General features: G+C 36.0%; 1 protein-coding gene across 1 annotated transcript in view; it reads left to right on the forward strand.

Moving 5' to 3' along the window:
* Nucleotides 1-1,179: 1,179 nt before the first annotated feature.
* The window catches only part of SHOC1 (shortage in chiasmata 1), a 58,094-nt gene continuing 41,301 nt past the window's right edge, over nt 1,180-17,972 (forward strand). Inside the window, exons 1-6 of the mRNA XM_041120653.1 lie at nt 1,180-1,248; nt 3,770-3,847; nt 6,814-6,943; nt 7,534-7,615; nt 13,536-13,726; nt 17,709-17,871. Coding sequence (XP_040976587.1) covers nt 3,803-3,847; nt 6,814-6,943; nt 7,534-7,615; nt 13,536-13,726; nt 17,709-17,871 — 611 coding nt within the window. The 5' untranslated portion in view covers nt 1,180-1,248; nt 3,770-3,802. The remainder of the gene's footprint in view (nt 1,249-3,769; nt 3,848-6,813; nt 6,944-7,533; nt 7,616-13,535; nt 13,727-17,708; nt 17,872-17,972) is intronic.

The following is a 17,972-nucleotide window of genomic DNA, read 5'->3' on the forward strand; positions in this document are numbered from 1 at the left end:
TAATCTTCATAGGATATCTCTATCCTGTTAATCACATTATATGTTGCTGCATTGTTTCTTGGAGCAGCTGCATAAGGTACTTGATCTGCTCTAGTGGTTGTCATTACTTTTACCTTTTCCAGGTACTTCAAACGCTTTGGTATTGGAGGGCATTTCTCTGCTGTAACATCCTGTTCAATTACCCATAATATACTGTTATTTTGTTTCCTGGTTTGGAGTAAAAACATGCATTTTTCCATATTCCAACCAGGAGAGGAGTGCTTCTGAAATACTTTAATTGGAAGTTCCTGTGTTTTGTGTATTATGCCTACTGGGCCCAACAATTTGTCTTCTACTTCTTAGAGAGCAGAATAGAAAACATTTTAAAAATACAAATACTGAGATAACATAAAGTATTGGCATTTGCACTTTTCATAGGAACAACTGTCTGGGAAACATTTGCAATATGCCTGTGCTTGGAAAAACTCTATGCTAATGCTGGGCTAAACCATCCTCTCAGTTAAAAAAAAAAAAAAATAGTACTTCATAGTGGTAAAGACAGCATCTGTCCATATGCTCTTTTCTTAACTGTTTTACTCAATGGGATGTACAAAAGCTAATGGAGCTCTTAAAACCAGAGTGAAAAGTGTAACTTGTTTTCCCCATGGAAATCTATCCTCATCTGGGACTCAACCTGCAAGTTCTTGGAGGAGCCACGTTTTCCAGACTCCCAAGACTATTGTAGCAACAGGCTGAATGCACCTGCTGCAGCATTACCAAAAGTTTCTGCACTTCTGATGCATCCTCTGTGGGTTCCCACTTCTAAGGTAAAAGGAGGAGGTAAGGACATGCAAAGTAACAGCTTTGTGGTGCCAGCCACAGCAAGAAGGTGCCATTCCAGCAAGCAGAACTGCACCTGGAGCCTAGCTGCATGTGTAAAGTCGGGAGGTTAAGAGGGAGCATTCTCACAACCAGACTTGAAATTTCTGTTAGTCACAGATTAGTCAGAGCCTGGACCACAGCAGAAATTTCATGCTAAACTGCCTGCTGAGAGACCCAACAATTTGCTCAACAGAGAGCAGCCTGAGGGCAGTGGAAGTAATTCAGGGAGCCAATTAAAAGCAAAAAAAAAAAAGCCTTTTCTCCAAAGTTGGCAGCTATTTGTAGAAACTGACATGTCATATGCTTCCTAGCATATGAAGCAGAAGCATTTCTGGATATTAAATTCTGGCTTCGTTCCATTTCTGTTCCCAAGGTAATAGAGAGCAGGTCAGCTGAAGTTTTAGATACGATGACTTTAAAAACTAACCTTATCTTTCTTTAGCTTCTTCTCCCGTACAAGCTGCTACCGGTGGACAGAAGATGAAATCTAGCTACTTAACTGCATTTACTGCTTTAAAAACATTTTCAGCTCAACTTTGAAAATCACGTAAGTTTTCCTACCTGCTCCTCCTGAGAATTTTTCTATTAAATATAGAGATTAGGGGCTATCTGCTCCTGACCTTTGGACAGCGCTGCTTGTAAAGTAAAGGCTGCTCTCTTTAAGAATAACGCAACACCCCCGGCGAGTTTCCAGGGGCTTTCCGCGCCCTGCCCTACGGCAGCTCCGAGTAAACATCCCTCTCCCTGAGGTAACGTGGCTGCCCCGGGACCCTCAGGGGCCGGGGAGGGGGCTCACACTGCCGAGGAAGGCGGCCCCCTCACCCGCGGCCCCCTCGCAGCTCCGCGGCGGGGGGGGGGGGGGCGGGGCGCTGAGGGCCGCGAGCGCCCGCCCACCGCGCGGGCCCGCCGCCGCGCGCCGCGGCCAGGGCAGGCCGATGGCGACAGAAAGGGCGGGAGCCCCCCACCGCCCGCGCGGCCTCCGGCGCCAAGGGCGGGAGGGGCGGCAGCCAATCAGAGGTGCGAGTTCCAGTTCCCGCGCGGGCGGAGGGCGGGGCGGGGCCGGTCGCGGCGGAGCCGCGGTCGCTGTGAGGCGGCGGAGGTCGGGCCGGGTGCGTGAGGTGGCGCGGCGCTTGACGCCAGGTTAGCTTATGTCTTTACTGCTCTCCCTTTCCTTCGTGGGTCACCGCCCAGGCACTGCCGGTTCTTCAGCGGTTTTGAAAACTGCGGACTTGAAAACATTTGATGCGGGCGGAAGTGCCTCCTATGGTGTATTTCACTTACTTAAAGTGGTGTTCCCTAGAGTTCTTGGAGGATGAAACAGGATCACGTCCTTCAGTTGTATTGTTTCTCCTTAAAAACTTAAAAAATTTTAAGTATGCTTGCATTCCCTTGTATCCTGACGGACCAGTGTTTCTAAGTCCCACTCTTCCCGTTTTAAATTGGAAACTTGAAACATACCTGATTGAGATGGTTTTGATGTTTACTGATAAAGTGACATGCCCTTAGGAAACTAGTAGGAAGAGTTGCAATTCCATTGCTTAGTATTTGTATGAATGCATGGTTATATTGCTATAAAGAAATCTTACTAAGCGATACACATCAATACTATTAAGTTGCAGTTCTATTCCCTGGCCTGCACTTAGTATTACAGTACAAATCTAGCGCTTCTTACAAACTCATACCTTCTTGCTCCACCCTCCCACACCAAGTCTGTTGGACATAAACCTGATGGAGAGTCAGAATGGAGCAGGTTGTCCAAATGGTTTTCCTTACCATCCCCAGGGTTTATGGTCCACTGGTTGGGTTCACCACTGTCTCCAACCACCTGCACTCCTTCCATCAGAAGGTTCCCCTCTACTTCATTCTCCATCTGATTTTATACCTTATTCCCTGTTTCTTTTCTTTTCCTGAACCCACTGTTTTACCTCCCGTGCACTTTCTTTTCTCCACCTAGACTGCTTTCAAGTAAGCAACCAGCCCCAAATTACTTTTTCCTCATTGGTCCCAATTCTGTTACATCCATACCAAAATTTAGTATTTTCAATGCTGTTACCTAGGCAATTTTAGCCTAATATGTTACTGATACCTACTAGTACGTATATGAAGACAGCCTTGTGTCACATGTTTCCCTTATGGCCCTACAATTCATGTTGGTTACATTTCATTCACATTGTACACTTCACATTCTATTTCACAATAGAATTGTCTTACTTTAGCCTTGACTCTCCTACCTAATGTTAATTAACAACAAGTATTCTCTTACATTATGCATACCTGAGGAACACTATATCCTCTTTTGCACTGGCACCATATCTCTGTCCTTGTATAGTTTTCATCTCACTCCTGGTTCCTATCAGAAGCATCAACTAATTTAAAAACCTCGTGTTCCAGCAGGACCTCTTGCTCTCAACTAGCCTATACAATCACCTTTTCCCTTGTAAAACTGAAGGAGAGAAAAAAGGCCCCTCATAAATACATGAGGCATTGAAAAGTTGATAGATAGCTGAACTACTGTCTTTAAAAGCTAATTTAGAATCCATAAAAATTAATTGAATCAGCTCAATTCTCAAAATTATTGCTTAGGGGAGGTAACTTATTTTGCTTACATGCACTTAATGGTTTGAAAGGTTTTCTGTGAAACAAGAGGCATCGCTAAAAAAAAAAACAAAGTCCCAGTTCCTTTGGATAAAAATCAATTGTGATCTGTTGTTAGTCTGTTACATCCCTCCAAAGGAATAATACTGAATGCTTTGGGTAGCATTCTTCTATAGGAAATTCAGTCCAAGGTGCGTGTGCTACCAGAAATTAGGAAGTTATTCTTGTTGAACCTTAATTTCAACCTCCTCTTTCAACATTTTTGCATGATATAGGAATTTTTTAACTAATCCATAGTCTGTTTATCTTCTAGACAAATGAACTGTTGACAACATCACAAAACAAGATGTTTGCAGCTTTAAAGTATCACTCAACAGATTATTTATATGAGGTATAGTTTTATTATTTCTCTTAATATTCTGAAAGAAATATGGCAGTAACTGAAGAAAAGACTGAGTGTGCCTTAAAAAGAGATAGAACTACTTTCTTAGGAATTCTGTTTCAGTGAGGTTGTTGTACTGCATTTGCTGGGATAACATAATGAAGTGATTACAGGGTTTTTTAATAAAAAATTTAAGTACAATTTTTCCAAAACTGAAGAGCGTCACATTTTTTTTAGTGTCTGTTACGCTTATAATTGTGTTTTATAGCCAGTTTCCTGCTTAGAGCTTTCTTTGGAGAGTGCACTGTGCTTTCTAATGCATAAAATTCAATTACTTATCTTTTTGGAGAACAAATCTAATTTTCTAGCTACTTTAATATGTATTATGATAGTGACACACAACACTGTATTCCCTGCTGATGGCAGGGAAGAGTTTTTATAATGGTTTAGATTAAATTCATGGAGAGCAGGGTTTTTTTCACACTTAACAATGAATGTTTTGGCTTTATAGACGTTGATCAGTTAAGACAGAAACCTAATGAAGTCTTGTTTTCCCTACTGTCTACATCTGTGTGGTGTTACCAACCGCTTATCAACGAAGCAGACTGCCTTACTTAATTGAATTTTCTCTTATTTACATTTTCAAAGAAAAGCTATGAGCCAAATAAAAAAATTCTCTGGCAGAGTGGTGCTTTGCCAAGGGAGGACATTTCTAGTGTGTGAGCAGAAGAATGAGGTGGCGAGACATGATGAAGCCCAGATATAATTTTTCCAGCTGCCCCGTATAAATGTATCTTTGAAGAAAGGAGCCTTTTCAGTCATTAAAGACACAAGAGTTAGATTCCTCATGCTACTGAGCGTTGTAGGTGTGATTACAAAGTCATCTTAGAAGTTCAACATTCTCTTACGTTATAAACTGACAATATATGCAAGCTGTATGGATCTATAATATCTTTTGGTTAGAAGAAAAATTTGCAGACAACTTCACATTTCCTTGAGAAACAGTGATAAATATGTATTCATTAAATGCCATAGCCATTAGTAAGGGCCCTGAAAAACACTTTTATACATTTGAGAAAGGCAAGAAACGCTACGTATTAGCAGCCTTTGTAAAGTGAACTAATTCAGCTTAACCTGTACACTTGGAACAAACTCATTTAAAATGTTCTGTAAAATGCACAATTTTCCTGTTTTAAGGCCATTATATTTATTTGTTCCACTTTACAAACATCAGTGATTGAAAACAATTTTAGCTATTAAACTAAAGTTAACCTCAGTAAAACTACATACTGGTGTTTAAAATTTATTTCTGATCTCTGTCATATTATTGCTTGTATTTACTTGTTCAGTAGTTTCTACTTAAACTCCAGCAGGTCATTCTTCTGTAAGCTAAGTACTTTGAGAGCTGTTATGTCACAATCCTTACAGCTTGTTTTAAAGAAGAGAAAGGTTATCATCAGCTCTTTCTATTCCTGTGATCTCTACCAGGAACTTCAGTGGCTGTACTTTATTTTATGATAAATGCAGTTGTTTTAGCAGTAACTTCAATACAGATTACTTAAACTGATGTATGGCCAGTAACATGTAGTAGACCTAGGTCCAGTTGCCTGTAGTTGCCTGTTTCTGCTGTCTTTGTTCAGTATTTGTAAAGGAGAAGATCACTGGGGAAGCATTATGCTTTGACTTAGGCAAGGGGGAAAGCATTGAATCAGTATAGTGTTTATTGAGTTTTTACAAGAGCCTTCTAAAGAAAAGATGCTATGATGGCAGTAGTTTTTTGCCTTTTTTGTTAAAATTAACTGGCATTTACAGAATTTTAACTATCCCACAGAGGATTAAACTGAAATGGAAAAAGGATCTGTAATAGTAACCTCTCACAGAAATGACAATGTTTGTTCACATTGCTTCCCATGTCTTCTTTTTTTTTCTCTTGTTGTCCCCCCCCCCCCCCCCCGCCATTTTCTCTCTGCCTATATAGGAGGGTTTGACAAATGCACCAATAGCACTGTTGTTCTATTAGTAATCCAAGTCAGTGAACTATTTCTAGTTTGCCACCTGAGATGTCTAACAGTACAGGCTATAACTGGCTTGACAGCTTATGCTGAAATGGGTGGACATTTCTAGGACCTGAAGGAACAGAGCTGAATTCAGGCAATGGACTTAGAACTAGAGAGAAGTTTCTAGTGTCATTCATGATGTTCTCCCACATTTCTGTAGCTAGTTGCCTTTTCCAATATGCCTTTTACAACCCAGAATTTTTGAGGACAACTTCTTTCTAAGCTATAAACTTGTTAAATCCAAACACCTGTGTAAGAATCATTTTTCTCTGCTTCCTAAACTCATTGTTTATTCTATGGTTCTGTGCTATTTATACAGTACTGCACGTGGCCTTTTGTGACAAAAGAACTGTTAGTTTATTGAAGGTGGTCTTCAGTGAAGAGTTACTAAAGTTGCCACGTTGACTATTTAATTCTAGAATTCAGTTGATTACTACCATGCTCCCCTGTTGTTTTTATTGAAGATAAAAGGATTTATAAAGGGCTTTTGTTAGCTCATAATGGCACATGAAAGCTGAGAGGCTTTAGAATCTTATAAGCACTTAAAATGGCAACAGTAGGAATGATTTTAAATTGTTTCTGGTCAGCTTATATACGTGTCAGTTCAGGAGAACAATGAAAGTGTTAAGATAAGCACTTGTAATTGCACATGCAAGGTTTAGGTAAGTGTAGCTAAGCATATGTGCAGTTTTGCATATGCAGAAGCATAGATTAAAAGTTAAATATCAGGTCAGGTAAATTCTAATATATTTTCTTAGCTTGGACTGTGTCAGTTTTACAAAAAAATAAAGTTTGAATATAAAATACCATGTTCTAGTAGAAAACATTTGGAAACTGTGGGACTGTTTGAAGAGGTGGTGGACAAAAAGTAAAAGAATGGAAGTCTCATAATTTTATCACATGCCTTTTTTTGTGCAGAGCATGGCAAGGCAGAAGTTTTCCATCTGGAGATTATCACTTTGCTTTCCTCCCTGTTTACATCAAGATGAAAAATATCATCTCACTGGACTCTTTGCTGATGACAAGTATAGGAAGCCATGGACTAGAAGTAGGTTATATAGTCCTTAAGTTTTAGTTTAGCTTTACTATAGATTAAAGGAAAAGCTTGTGTTTGTGCATAATATGATAAGTCTGGTAAAAAAAAAAGAAAGAATTCCAGAAGCAGCAGTATGTCAGTTCATATAGCTCTTGAAGGTAGAACATGTTCATTGCCTAAGTAGAAACAAATGGGTAATGGATTATTTATTTGTGTTTGGCACCATAAATAAGGGTGATATTTGATTAGTTTGTAGAGATCTCTGGAAAACTTTATGTCTGGATATGGAAGAATAGCAATGATCAGAGATAAGTAAAACACTAAATCTGATTAGCTGGGAGAGGTTTGAAAGATGATGCTGAGGTTTTGAGATGTGGAAAAAAATGGGGATTTCCAAGCATAGCGGTAAAAATATGTATAAAAGTATTTGCATCTTTCTGGTGTATTTGCGTTTACTTTTGCTAATGGAAACTAAAGGCATTGTTTCTTCTGTCTGTCCTGTGTAAAGTTTGGTTAGCCTCTGCGGTGGTTTGATCAATACATAAAAATAAAAATTAATTTTAATATTTCTGTGTGATTCTTTTTCTCTCTTTTTGTCTCAGTTACTTCAACACAGAACATGATCGGTATTTCAGTATTGGATCAATGGAAGAAAAGTTTATCCGTGGAGGATTTCCTTGAAAAGTCAGTAACCTTACGTTAAAAACCTATATGATTCCTTTGATATCATTCAGGTACTTTGTGAATCATAAGCTAATGACGATAACGGAAATGTTTTCTGACAGTAGCAAGTCTACAGTGCGATGGAGCTGTGCACTGTAGCAGACAGCTTAAAGATGGCTTTTTCGCTAAAAGTAGTATTGTGTCTTTATGGGGTTCTCTGCTTCTTTATCTCATTTTTGTAATGGTTGTATAATCTATTTATGATATTGGAGAAAGTCTCTGAAATCTGTGCATGATCATGAAAGTAAACCATGAGGACATTTTTCCCCCCTCCCTCTCTAAGATAATTATCTCGCAGCTGTAGATGAAGCTATTTGAAGAATGGTATTTATAAATCTTTGAAAAGGTAAAAAAGGCAGATATAGAAAGTCAAACTTGCATTATAGCAATTCAAGATAGATGTATTCATTTTAAAATTATATATATAAAGTCAAAATGTATCAGATTAAGTCTGAAATAGAGTTCATTTTAAAAACAGGTTTGCAACAGTCTTTACAGCATACATAAGACATGAAAGAAAATTATGGTTCTGCAAAACCAGTACATTGTGTGTATTTCTGCTCTCAAACAATTGTCAGTGTGAAAGAAATAAAGAAATTACATTTTTTGTTTTACAGGCCAGTCTAAAATCTATGTTATATTCAAATCTGCATAAAAAGATGGTTGTGAAGAAAACTTGTAGTTGCAGAATTAAGTAATCATATACAGAAACTGCCAGCACCAGGCTTGCTGTTACCTTACAGTGGCACTTTTCTGTGATTTCACTATGATACAGTCTTTAATTGCATTGGCATAACCCCTGCTCATTCATGGTACAGAAATAATCATGCTCATAGAATGGATCAGGGTTGTGCAATGAATGATGTGGCTGGCTGTGAAATTCTGCCTCTTCTAGCAATTGAGAGATGCTTTTCCCGTAGAAGTGGTACTGCATGAAAAGAAAGTGCGTACCTCTTCAAAAAACATAGTTACTGCAGGAGAAGAAAAGTAGCATAAAAAGCACATAATGGGAGGTTTTCTGGAAAAAAAAAAAATCTTTACCCTTAATTTAAAAGGGCAGTTAACTGTCTTGGTGTTCTTCTGTGTAATTCTTTGTTCATTAGTTAATAATCATAATAGACTCTGCAGAGGTTGTGTTTTCCCAGTATTAGGTAATTCCTGGAGCTTGGTAAGGAAGTTGAATGCTGCCTGGGGAACTGATTCTGGTTTTGGCTTTGTCAAAACTGCTGTGTGATTTTGGGCAAGTCATTTGAACCAAAACCTGTGCAGTTATCCACTGAATGTGCTCCTCTTATTTTCTGGCAGACCTAAAGATGATGAGTGCTCATAACTGAAGCTGGTTGGAGGGTACTAGTGCTTTAACATGGAAAAATGCCATATACTTTGAAAGACTAGGGCTTTGATGTCTTAGATTGGCACCCACCATGAGCATCTTGGTTTTGTTCTAGAGAATGTAGATTATAATATTAGCATTTTTAGGGAAGTCTTGTGAATATTAATGAGTTAATTTTCTGTTTTTCTCACTATGCTATTGGAAATATCCAAGATAGTGTATTTGTGTTCAGCTTGGGTTTTGGCCATATGCTCAATAGAGAAAATAACAGCCCTGAACAATTTTCATTACTCAGTCAACCAGAAGATTTGGAAAAAAAAAAAAAAATTGTTTATGATCACAGCTTTACCAGACACAGTACCCAGTAGGGCATAACATAGTGTCAGTTTTTAAACAGGGTCAAAGTCCAGTTAAAAGTTTCCTAACATTTCAGTGACTTCCTTCGTATCTTTCAACACTATTTTGATAGGGATTTTTAATACAACTTCCCCTTTTCTTTTTTTGAAAAAGAAAAGAAAAGCAACAAATAACTGGCAAATGTTCTCAGGTTTGCTTCTTTGGTTCCATAGTACTATTCTTTACATTCTGAACACAATAGTGAGACAAGTATTTTATAAGGCTTTGTAGGAGAATGGAGTGGGGTTTCCTTGTAATGCTTGTATTCCTCTCTTGGGCTGATGGGAAATGCGCTCTGTAGGCTAGCAGCCATTCTCATCTTGTCACTTCATGTATCTCTAGGGTTCAGATAACTAACAGGTTTTGGAGTGGCTACCTTTTAGCTGTATAGGCCCTCTTTTGCATCTTGTCCTCAAGCTTGCAGTACTAAGTGAAGAAATGTATGAGTACTTCTAAAAGTTTGGACCAGAAGCCCTAACTCTCCCCTAACATTTGAGTTATAAAGAATGCACATTATGTGAAAGTTGGGGTGATTTTAACTGCTGAACATAAAAATGGAAAATTAAAAAAAAAAAAAATTAAATAAAAGAACTGTTTTGCACAAATGCAGAAATTTTATTGTGCTATAGAAATAGCAAAATGAAAGTAAAAAAAAATGTACTTACTTCTTTTGGTTGCCAAAACCAACCCCCAGATATTATTTTAGAGACTTGCATTTGAATAGCTTAACAGGGATTGGACTAGATAACCCTCAGAGGTGCCTTCTGACCTCATCTATTTTGTGATTCTGTGATCCTGTGAACTGGAAGTATTTGATGATATTTTCGGGTTTTAATTCAGTCCAGCATCTATCAATGTAACCAGTACACCACTGCATTTTTAAAGAAAATTATATAGATTTTGAGATTTTATGACAAAAAAGTAATTACAAAATGAATTGGATCTGAAATGATTCTGCCCTATAATGCGCTTGAACTATAGGTTTAGATTAATGCTGAAAACTGCACTGAAGAACAATTGAAATTACATTCTGCATCTTCACAAATAAGACTAATATATGTAATATAATCATCTTTGCACCTTCAGAGAGTGATAAATGTTAGGAGGATGCTGCAAAACCCATGCAAAGATATCACCCAAGACATTGTCTAGACTAATAACAGTAACAGAAAAAGAAATTCCCAAAGAAGTAGTTATAAAGACACAGTGTGGTTTAGATATCAACAGTGAGCAATTCAAGAGGCAGTTAGATGGCATCTCAAGGGATATTAGAAGAATGAAGACATTTATTAGACAAAAGAGCATTTACTTTTACCTGTTGTTTTAGCTCTTGTTAGTCATAACATCTAGATAAATCTAAGGAAATTAGTGCATGTATTAGACTGCAGTTACAGAAAATTCGAGATTATTTCACTTAATGTATTTTAAAATGAACTGGGCTTAGTCTACCTACCCGTGAAAAATTAATTGGAGTGAGACTAGGAATTAGGGAGGAAGGAGTTAAACTTAGGTGGAGAGGATGTGTTTGTGCTTCAGGTTCTTCAAGTGCTTTGAATTCTGTTTAAGGTAAGTAAAGGGAATCTAAGTAACTCAGATATTTTAGGTTAGTGGTTTCCCTGTGAGTAGGACTAAGCAGTATTAATACACATAATTCCTCACAAGTCATTATAAGTACTCCTGGTAGGGAACGTAATATGCTGCCATGTATTTGCAAAGCAAGACACACAAAAAAGAGATAGGAATGAGCAGTAAATATGGTAGGCGGTTTATTTTGTATATTTAAAACTTGTCCTACATTAAATGTTTTTCAGTAGATACACTGTTAGTAAGGAACAGGGAGTGAATAGTGTAACAAGTAAATTTATAGATAACACTAGTTTCTTTCTAATAGTCAAAATGACAGGTGACAGGAAATGAGCAAGAAGTTACAATCTTTCCAAAACTGGTTAGAAACAAGCATTAAAATGTTTTGCTGTTCTCATTCAAACCTGTGGTAGGCATTTTTTCTGGAGTAGTGTTCACTGCTGGGTATGGCTACAGAACTGTAGTCGTGGAGTTGTACAAAAATGTATAACTGTCTAATTAAAAGATTCTAGACTTAATTATGGTTTGGCATAATAATTATCAAAGTATGTACCAGATGTGCTGATATGAAATACGGTTGTAACTGAGTTCAGTTTGGATTGCTTATCATAGGATTCAATACATTCTATTCTAAGACTGCTCAGAAGATGAATTTGTTCTGTTTTAACAGTAGACACAAGGTTTTACTACTAAATAAGGACTTTGTGTACATATTTTATGTTTTTCTGTGTGTCTAAAAATTTAGGTAAGTGGATTAGGACAGGTGGTATTTTGACATAAGCTTGTCAGCTTGGGTTTGCGGGTTTTTTTGTTAAAAGTTCTTCTTGTAAGACAGTGAGGAGTTTAAGTGTGAATGACTGATCAAAGAGGTAAGTGAAGTGGACTGATATGTTAGGGAAAACTGATTCAAAGTGCCAGGGAGCCTAATATCTCCTCAGAGAGGCTGGGAAGCAAAAAGAGGACAAGAAACAAGTGGGAGAAAAACACTGAGTGGGGGAAAAACACCAAGGAGACACAGACTGCCTAGGCAGGGGGGAGAGGACACCTGGCAGGAAAGGAGGTAAGGAAGTGAGTCTATAATTCCTAGAAACTGCCAAATTACTTAATTGGATAAATCCCCTTACTAGCTTTAGTACATACACTTAGTTGCCATGTTTATTTTGATGGTGGGACTCAACTGTCCATATTTCAAACATACTGCTGAAAGTTTTACTTCATATCGTAAAGATCTAATTGAAGCTAAATAATGTTAAATCTAATGTAGTGACTTCTGTGTTCAAAACACTGTACAAGCATAGCTATATGACTTGAACGTATGTTTGTTTCCATACTTAGAGTAGTCTGTCATTTAAAATATTTACTGTTTTCCAGAGCAGCCTCACTAAGGCCTTGACTCTGGAAAAGCCTGGGCCAGGTAGCCTTAAATCAGCAACTCACTTAGGCAGGATCTATCTATAAAACTACAGGGAAACTCAGTGAGGTTGGCCCATGTGTAACTTGGCACAGTGATCTAAGGTTTGTGGATTTTCAAAGGCTTATGCCATGTCAAAGTTTAGACATTAATTATTATCAATACTGCATAGTTACTGCTTGTGAACTATACTACTTGTAGTTTCAAAATTAACTTTTGAGCTATACTAAAAAATGTTGTAAAATAGTTGTTTTTTAAAGATGTGTAGTAAAGATTCCTCTCTATTGCTGCCTAAACGTGAAGGTCTATACTGAAATTCAGAGGTGCACTCAAATACTGATTCTATTTATGACATTTACCTCCAGATGGCTAGCAAATAGCATGACCGTGTAATGCAAAGGATTATTGAAAAACTGAATAAAACAATAGGATGCACAGCTGAGAATTCAGTTGTCTGAAATTAGAATATTAAGTTCAATAAGTATAGAAGAGCAGAAAATGTCGGTTTTTCAGAAATGTCAGCACTCATCAGTCAGTCAGTTTATTGTTCTGGTCAATTTATATGCATAACATAGCATTAACATGACCATATTTTAATTAGCAATTACAAATATTTTGTCTAGATGCATAATTAGCTCAGGACTATGATTTTTTTTTTTTCTGTAGTCAAATAAGTTTGCTATTTATTTGGCAGGTTTTTTTCTGACAAGTAATAGTACTATTGAGATTAGTATCAAAAGTGACAGGAAAATGAAGTGGGTTTGTTTCTTCATTTATCCTGTCTTTTCCCTACTGCAGTTATGTGAACTTTCTGCATGATTTTTGAAACTATACATTTAACCCAGCAGCAAATTTTTGTCATAGATGTTATGACATCAATAGGTTAATGCTTTTTTCTAGCCATTATATTTTTGTTCAATTTAATGCTGGGGATAAACTTAAAGGGCTTTTTCTTGGGGAAGAATTAAACATGTAATTTGACTGTGGATCTAGCAAATTGTGATAACAACTCTGTAATTTCCGATCTTCTTCAGTGAATATGGTGATTATCAAAGTTCTTAGGGTATCTTTTTGAGTTGATTCACTGAAGAGTCAGGGAAGTTAGGACAGTGCTTTTACAACAGCTTAAGTAACAGACATTTTTTTCTGCTTTTTAGGAAACCTACTGCCTCTGTAGAGTTCTGTATTAGTAATGAATTAATAGAAGTTATTCCAAGTTCAAATCCCTGCTCTCAGACTGACATAGAAGGACCTCTTTTACTTACAAAAAATGTTTTTAAGGAAGAATCCACACAAGACAAATATTTGAAGTCTGACTATGCCACTGAATTTAAAGAACAATGGCAAGGTAAAGTGTTTAATTCACTGTTTTCTAACTTTTTGTGGAGTCAGCTTCTTAACTTCCACAATTTCTTGTGCATGATCCGTAGACATTGAAGAGATCATTTGGGTGACTGCAGCCTTTGCAATTGCAGAAGTTATAACCACTGAAGAGAGATTTATTCCCCAGAAAAGCAAGGCTTGTCTTAACAGTTCAAGATAGATGCAAGCCAAAAGAAGTTTCAGGCTGATCAAATGTATGGCAGAAGGTGACAAAAAGTATCACAATAAGTAGATCTTATCCGACATTGGTCAAAAAGCTAATGATCCTTTGTACCTCAATAAAATTAGGTCCTCATGGCATGTTCTTTTACCATGTCAGGGAGAGAAAGAAGTAAGCAGTTCCTGCTTTGTTGCTGGGATGAAGATAGTTCAAATTGGGTAGTGTTCCTATGTATTTTCTGAAATTTTCTCATTAGTAGCACCCTAATAATTATAATGAATTCTGACCACAGAAAGCAAAATGTTGAGAAAGTGTTGGATTCAGCTGTATTACAATTTATTATTCTGAACTATCAGGTTTGTTTTTTCAGTACAGTTTTTTTATATATATATCTGTCAATTATATTACTTTACAAAAGGAAAGTAATATAATCAAGTACTAAGAGCTTTTTTCCACAGTCCCAGGAAGGAGGCAGGTGGTTCTTGATACAATATTGTACAAGATAACATTTACTAGGAACATAGTATCAACAATGCAAGCCTGTTACAGTTAATAATTGAAAGACAGTAATCTTAGTTCATCTGATTAAGTAATTACCTGATTTTTTTTTTCAAAGTTAGGTGGCATATGGCAGAAGGTTTCAATAATTAATAAAGCTCTCTGTAGTGTATGCTTACAAAGAGAATAAAAATAATTCAGATGCTTTCCTACGTCTTAGCTATTACTTTCTTAAGAACAATCAAGAGAGCTAAATTTCCATGGGCAGGAGTCTGAAAGAAAAAAAAGTATACACTTCATAAAACATTTTATATTTTTTGACGTTTCAGATTATTATTGTGCTTAAACAAACATAAATAGGCAAGCTAAAGAGACTGGATTTTTATTTTTTTTTTTAATGGGAGAACATTAAATTATTCACTATACTGGTGACTCATTTATTGAATTAGCAGATCAATAATTATCTTTCAGTGTAACTGATGTGTTACTGCCAACACTTTTTCTAACTTTCTGTTTGCATTAAAGAAGGAAATATTAGCAAAAGTCTATTGACTTCTGAGGGAAATATTAATTCTAATATTTTTAAAAGCTGCCATTCAGAAAGATTTGCAAGCTATTTTGTGTCATTGAGAACCTGTTAATTAATGCCAGCTAGTCAGCTAACAGCACAAAACTGACTAGGTTACGCTAAAGGCATGAAGATACATACAGAGAGTGCGAAAACATCAAAATTTACTGACAGATAAAAACAATTAGCAGTGGAATATTATGGGTGATATGACATAATTACCTAACCTGTATTGAAAGAAAATAAGAAAAAACATGATCTAGGATTTGAAATGATCATTTAAAATCTGTTTTTTCCAATAGAGGAAGGTTATATTTGACTTCTAAATGGCTTGTTTTATTACTGCAGGAATTCTTTTCTACCACCTTGTGCATGTTAAAATATTTTGTGGTTGTTTCTGTTAATGTAACCCTCTACTTCCATTCAGAGAACAAGAACAATTTCTTCAGTCATTTCACTTTTTGAGGTGTAATATAAGAAATAACACATATAATACTTACTAAGAGCTGTAGTATTTAAAGATTCTTGTTTAAAGCAAAAAAGTTTCCAATAAGTTTGTGCAGTTTAGTGCAATAGGTTATGCACACATTTAAAATGTGACTATAGCAGTGGAAAATGGTAAGAAAGTTAAAACCTGTGAAATATGAAGCACATTGAATGGAAAAGTTAAAAACTTAATTTGGTTCAGTCAATAACTGTAGAGTTGTAACCTTCTTCCCAATTACATTAGATTTATATTAGATTACAAACAAATTTTCAATTTTTAGCATGTTGTTAATAGCCTTTCTGTTATGAGAAAGACCTCACCGTGGAATGACAACCACCTTTGTACCATTAAGCTGAAGAGCACTAATTTACACTAGCACATGATATCACCGGCAGTGAAATCCCCATTCAAACCTGAACTGTATATTTGCTCCCTGACTGATAAAGTACTTGAGCACATGCTTAAGCCTATTAAAGTTCTTTTCTTAAGTGCTTTAATGGTCAGAAATTATTTAATCAAAGAAAGTGATGATACTGCATTCAAGTTACAATTCTGAAAAATAAGCATACTAAAAAATGTGGAACTGCACTTCCTAAAATCACAAAGTGGCAACTCAGTTCAGTTTTGTATGGATTTCAAACCCTGGCATTTGTGAATTTCACATTCTACCTATTGCTCCAGTTTTAAAATTCTGTATTAGGAAAGCAGTTAGGTATGTGATTACATCTGTTCCACTTCCGGAGGGCACTTCAGTAAATGCATAAGTGAATTCTTGCATAGGCATGCTTTCCTGAGGTAGGGAGTAAGAAATGCACTAATTAAAATATTTGTATCTCATTAGAATAATGAGATTAATTGAAAAAAACTTTGTTTTCATACACTTTAAGTACTACAGCCACTTATAATAAAAAGATATAATACAAATGAATATAATAAAAAATAATTAAAACTATAGCTAAATTGGGATAATAAATGCAAATCAAGGGCAAAGTTGTGCCTTGTTTGACCTGATTTAGTGTTAGGATATTAGGAGTTATCCTGCTTTCTTTGAATTAACAAAAATTAAATGAGTTATTATTTGAGGACAGCATGATCAAGTTTGTTATTGAAGCGGTCTTTATTTTCTGATTGATTTTAGCACCTAATTTTGCAACCACTATTTGCCTGAATATTGAGGTGCTTCCTACTTTGTTTTCCTGATTGCCTGAAGAAAAGGAAGAATAGATCAGGGATTTTGTAAATTGTATCAGAAGAGATGTCAATTTTTTTACTAGAGCTACTATAAGCTTTATAGGCAACTAAAAGCTTTAATAGACTCTCCCGAACTGTTTGCCTCATTACACAGAGGCATTTTATAACAAACCATGTATTTTTTAATTGATAGATTTCTTTATGGGGTTCTGTTTGTATTAGCAGCATAAAACAGTTTCAGGGAGAACATAATCAGTACCTATCATTTCCAGCCACTAGGAAGGAAAGGCGGGTTATTAAAGATAGCTATTCATCCAGGCAGTGGAAGGGGGATGTGGGAATGAGGAGGCTTCCATGCTGCTAAAAATAAAGAAGAACAAAAAACTCCGTTTCCCCTTCTATATGTATTATATATGTATAATGTGTGTGTATATATGAGTGTATGTGTATTATATTGCAAATATAAAAAATTGCATCAAATAATAGAGTTGTGATTACTGCATCAGTTCTATCTCATGGAGAGTAGTAGTCTAAACTCAAAAGAATTAAGAATAATGTCGTCTTTCTTGAAATCATAATAATTTGTAACCTATATTTTTTGTCTGATTATTTTGTAAATAAATATTTTGTTACTTCAAAATTAGAGAATCTGCATTTAGGTTTAGATGTGTATGGAAAGAGTGCCTCATTTCAACATTAAAAATTGCACTGAACTGTTTCTTTCCCAAACCTACCTCAAAAGTTCCTTCAATGTACTTTACAATGCAAACAAGGGAATGAAAAGAAAGTACCTTTTCTTTTTAACAGGTGGTAGGTAAACGAAAGAAAAGCCAAAGAAAACAAAAGCTTATCATGTGAACCATTGGAAGTCTAGACTTTGTTGCATTTAAAGCTTAAAAATCCTAAAATATTTAAAGTAAAAAGTAGTTATTGTTTTGCTGATATTTACAGCATTCCAACAGTTGCTCAACAATTCTCTTTATTCTGATAATTCTTATTATGTTTATATTGTTTGTTAACCTTTTTTTCTTTTTTTTTTTCAGATTTATATATAGAAGACGAACTTGTTTTTGTTGATAATCTCGAAAATTTTCGTAAAAACCTGCCTACTTCATCTATACTTCTGAGTAGACTACATTTTTTTTTAGTGAAAGATCCCCTTTTAGGTTCTGAAGGACAGAATTTGACAGAAGAGAACATTTTCAGGTATCTACAAATTGTTGTATAATATTAAACATAAATAATAGTCTGTGTGTAATGCCATTAACATTTTAACATCTTCTGTTGTATGTTAACTTTTTAACTAA

This window comes from Aquila chrysaetos, chromosome Z, assembly GCF_900496995.4.
Source record: "Aquila chrysaetos chrysaetos chromosome Z, bAquChr1.4, whole genome shotgun sequence".
Lineage (NCBI taxonomy): Eukaryota > Metazoa > Chordata > Aves > Accipitriformes > Accipitridae > Aquila > Aquila chrysaetos.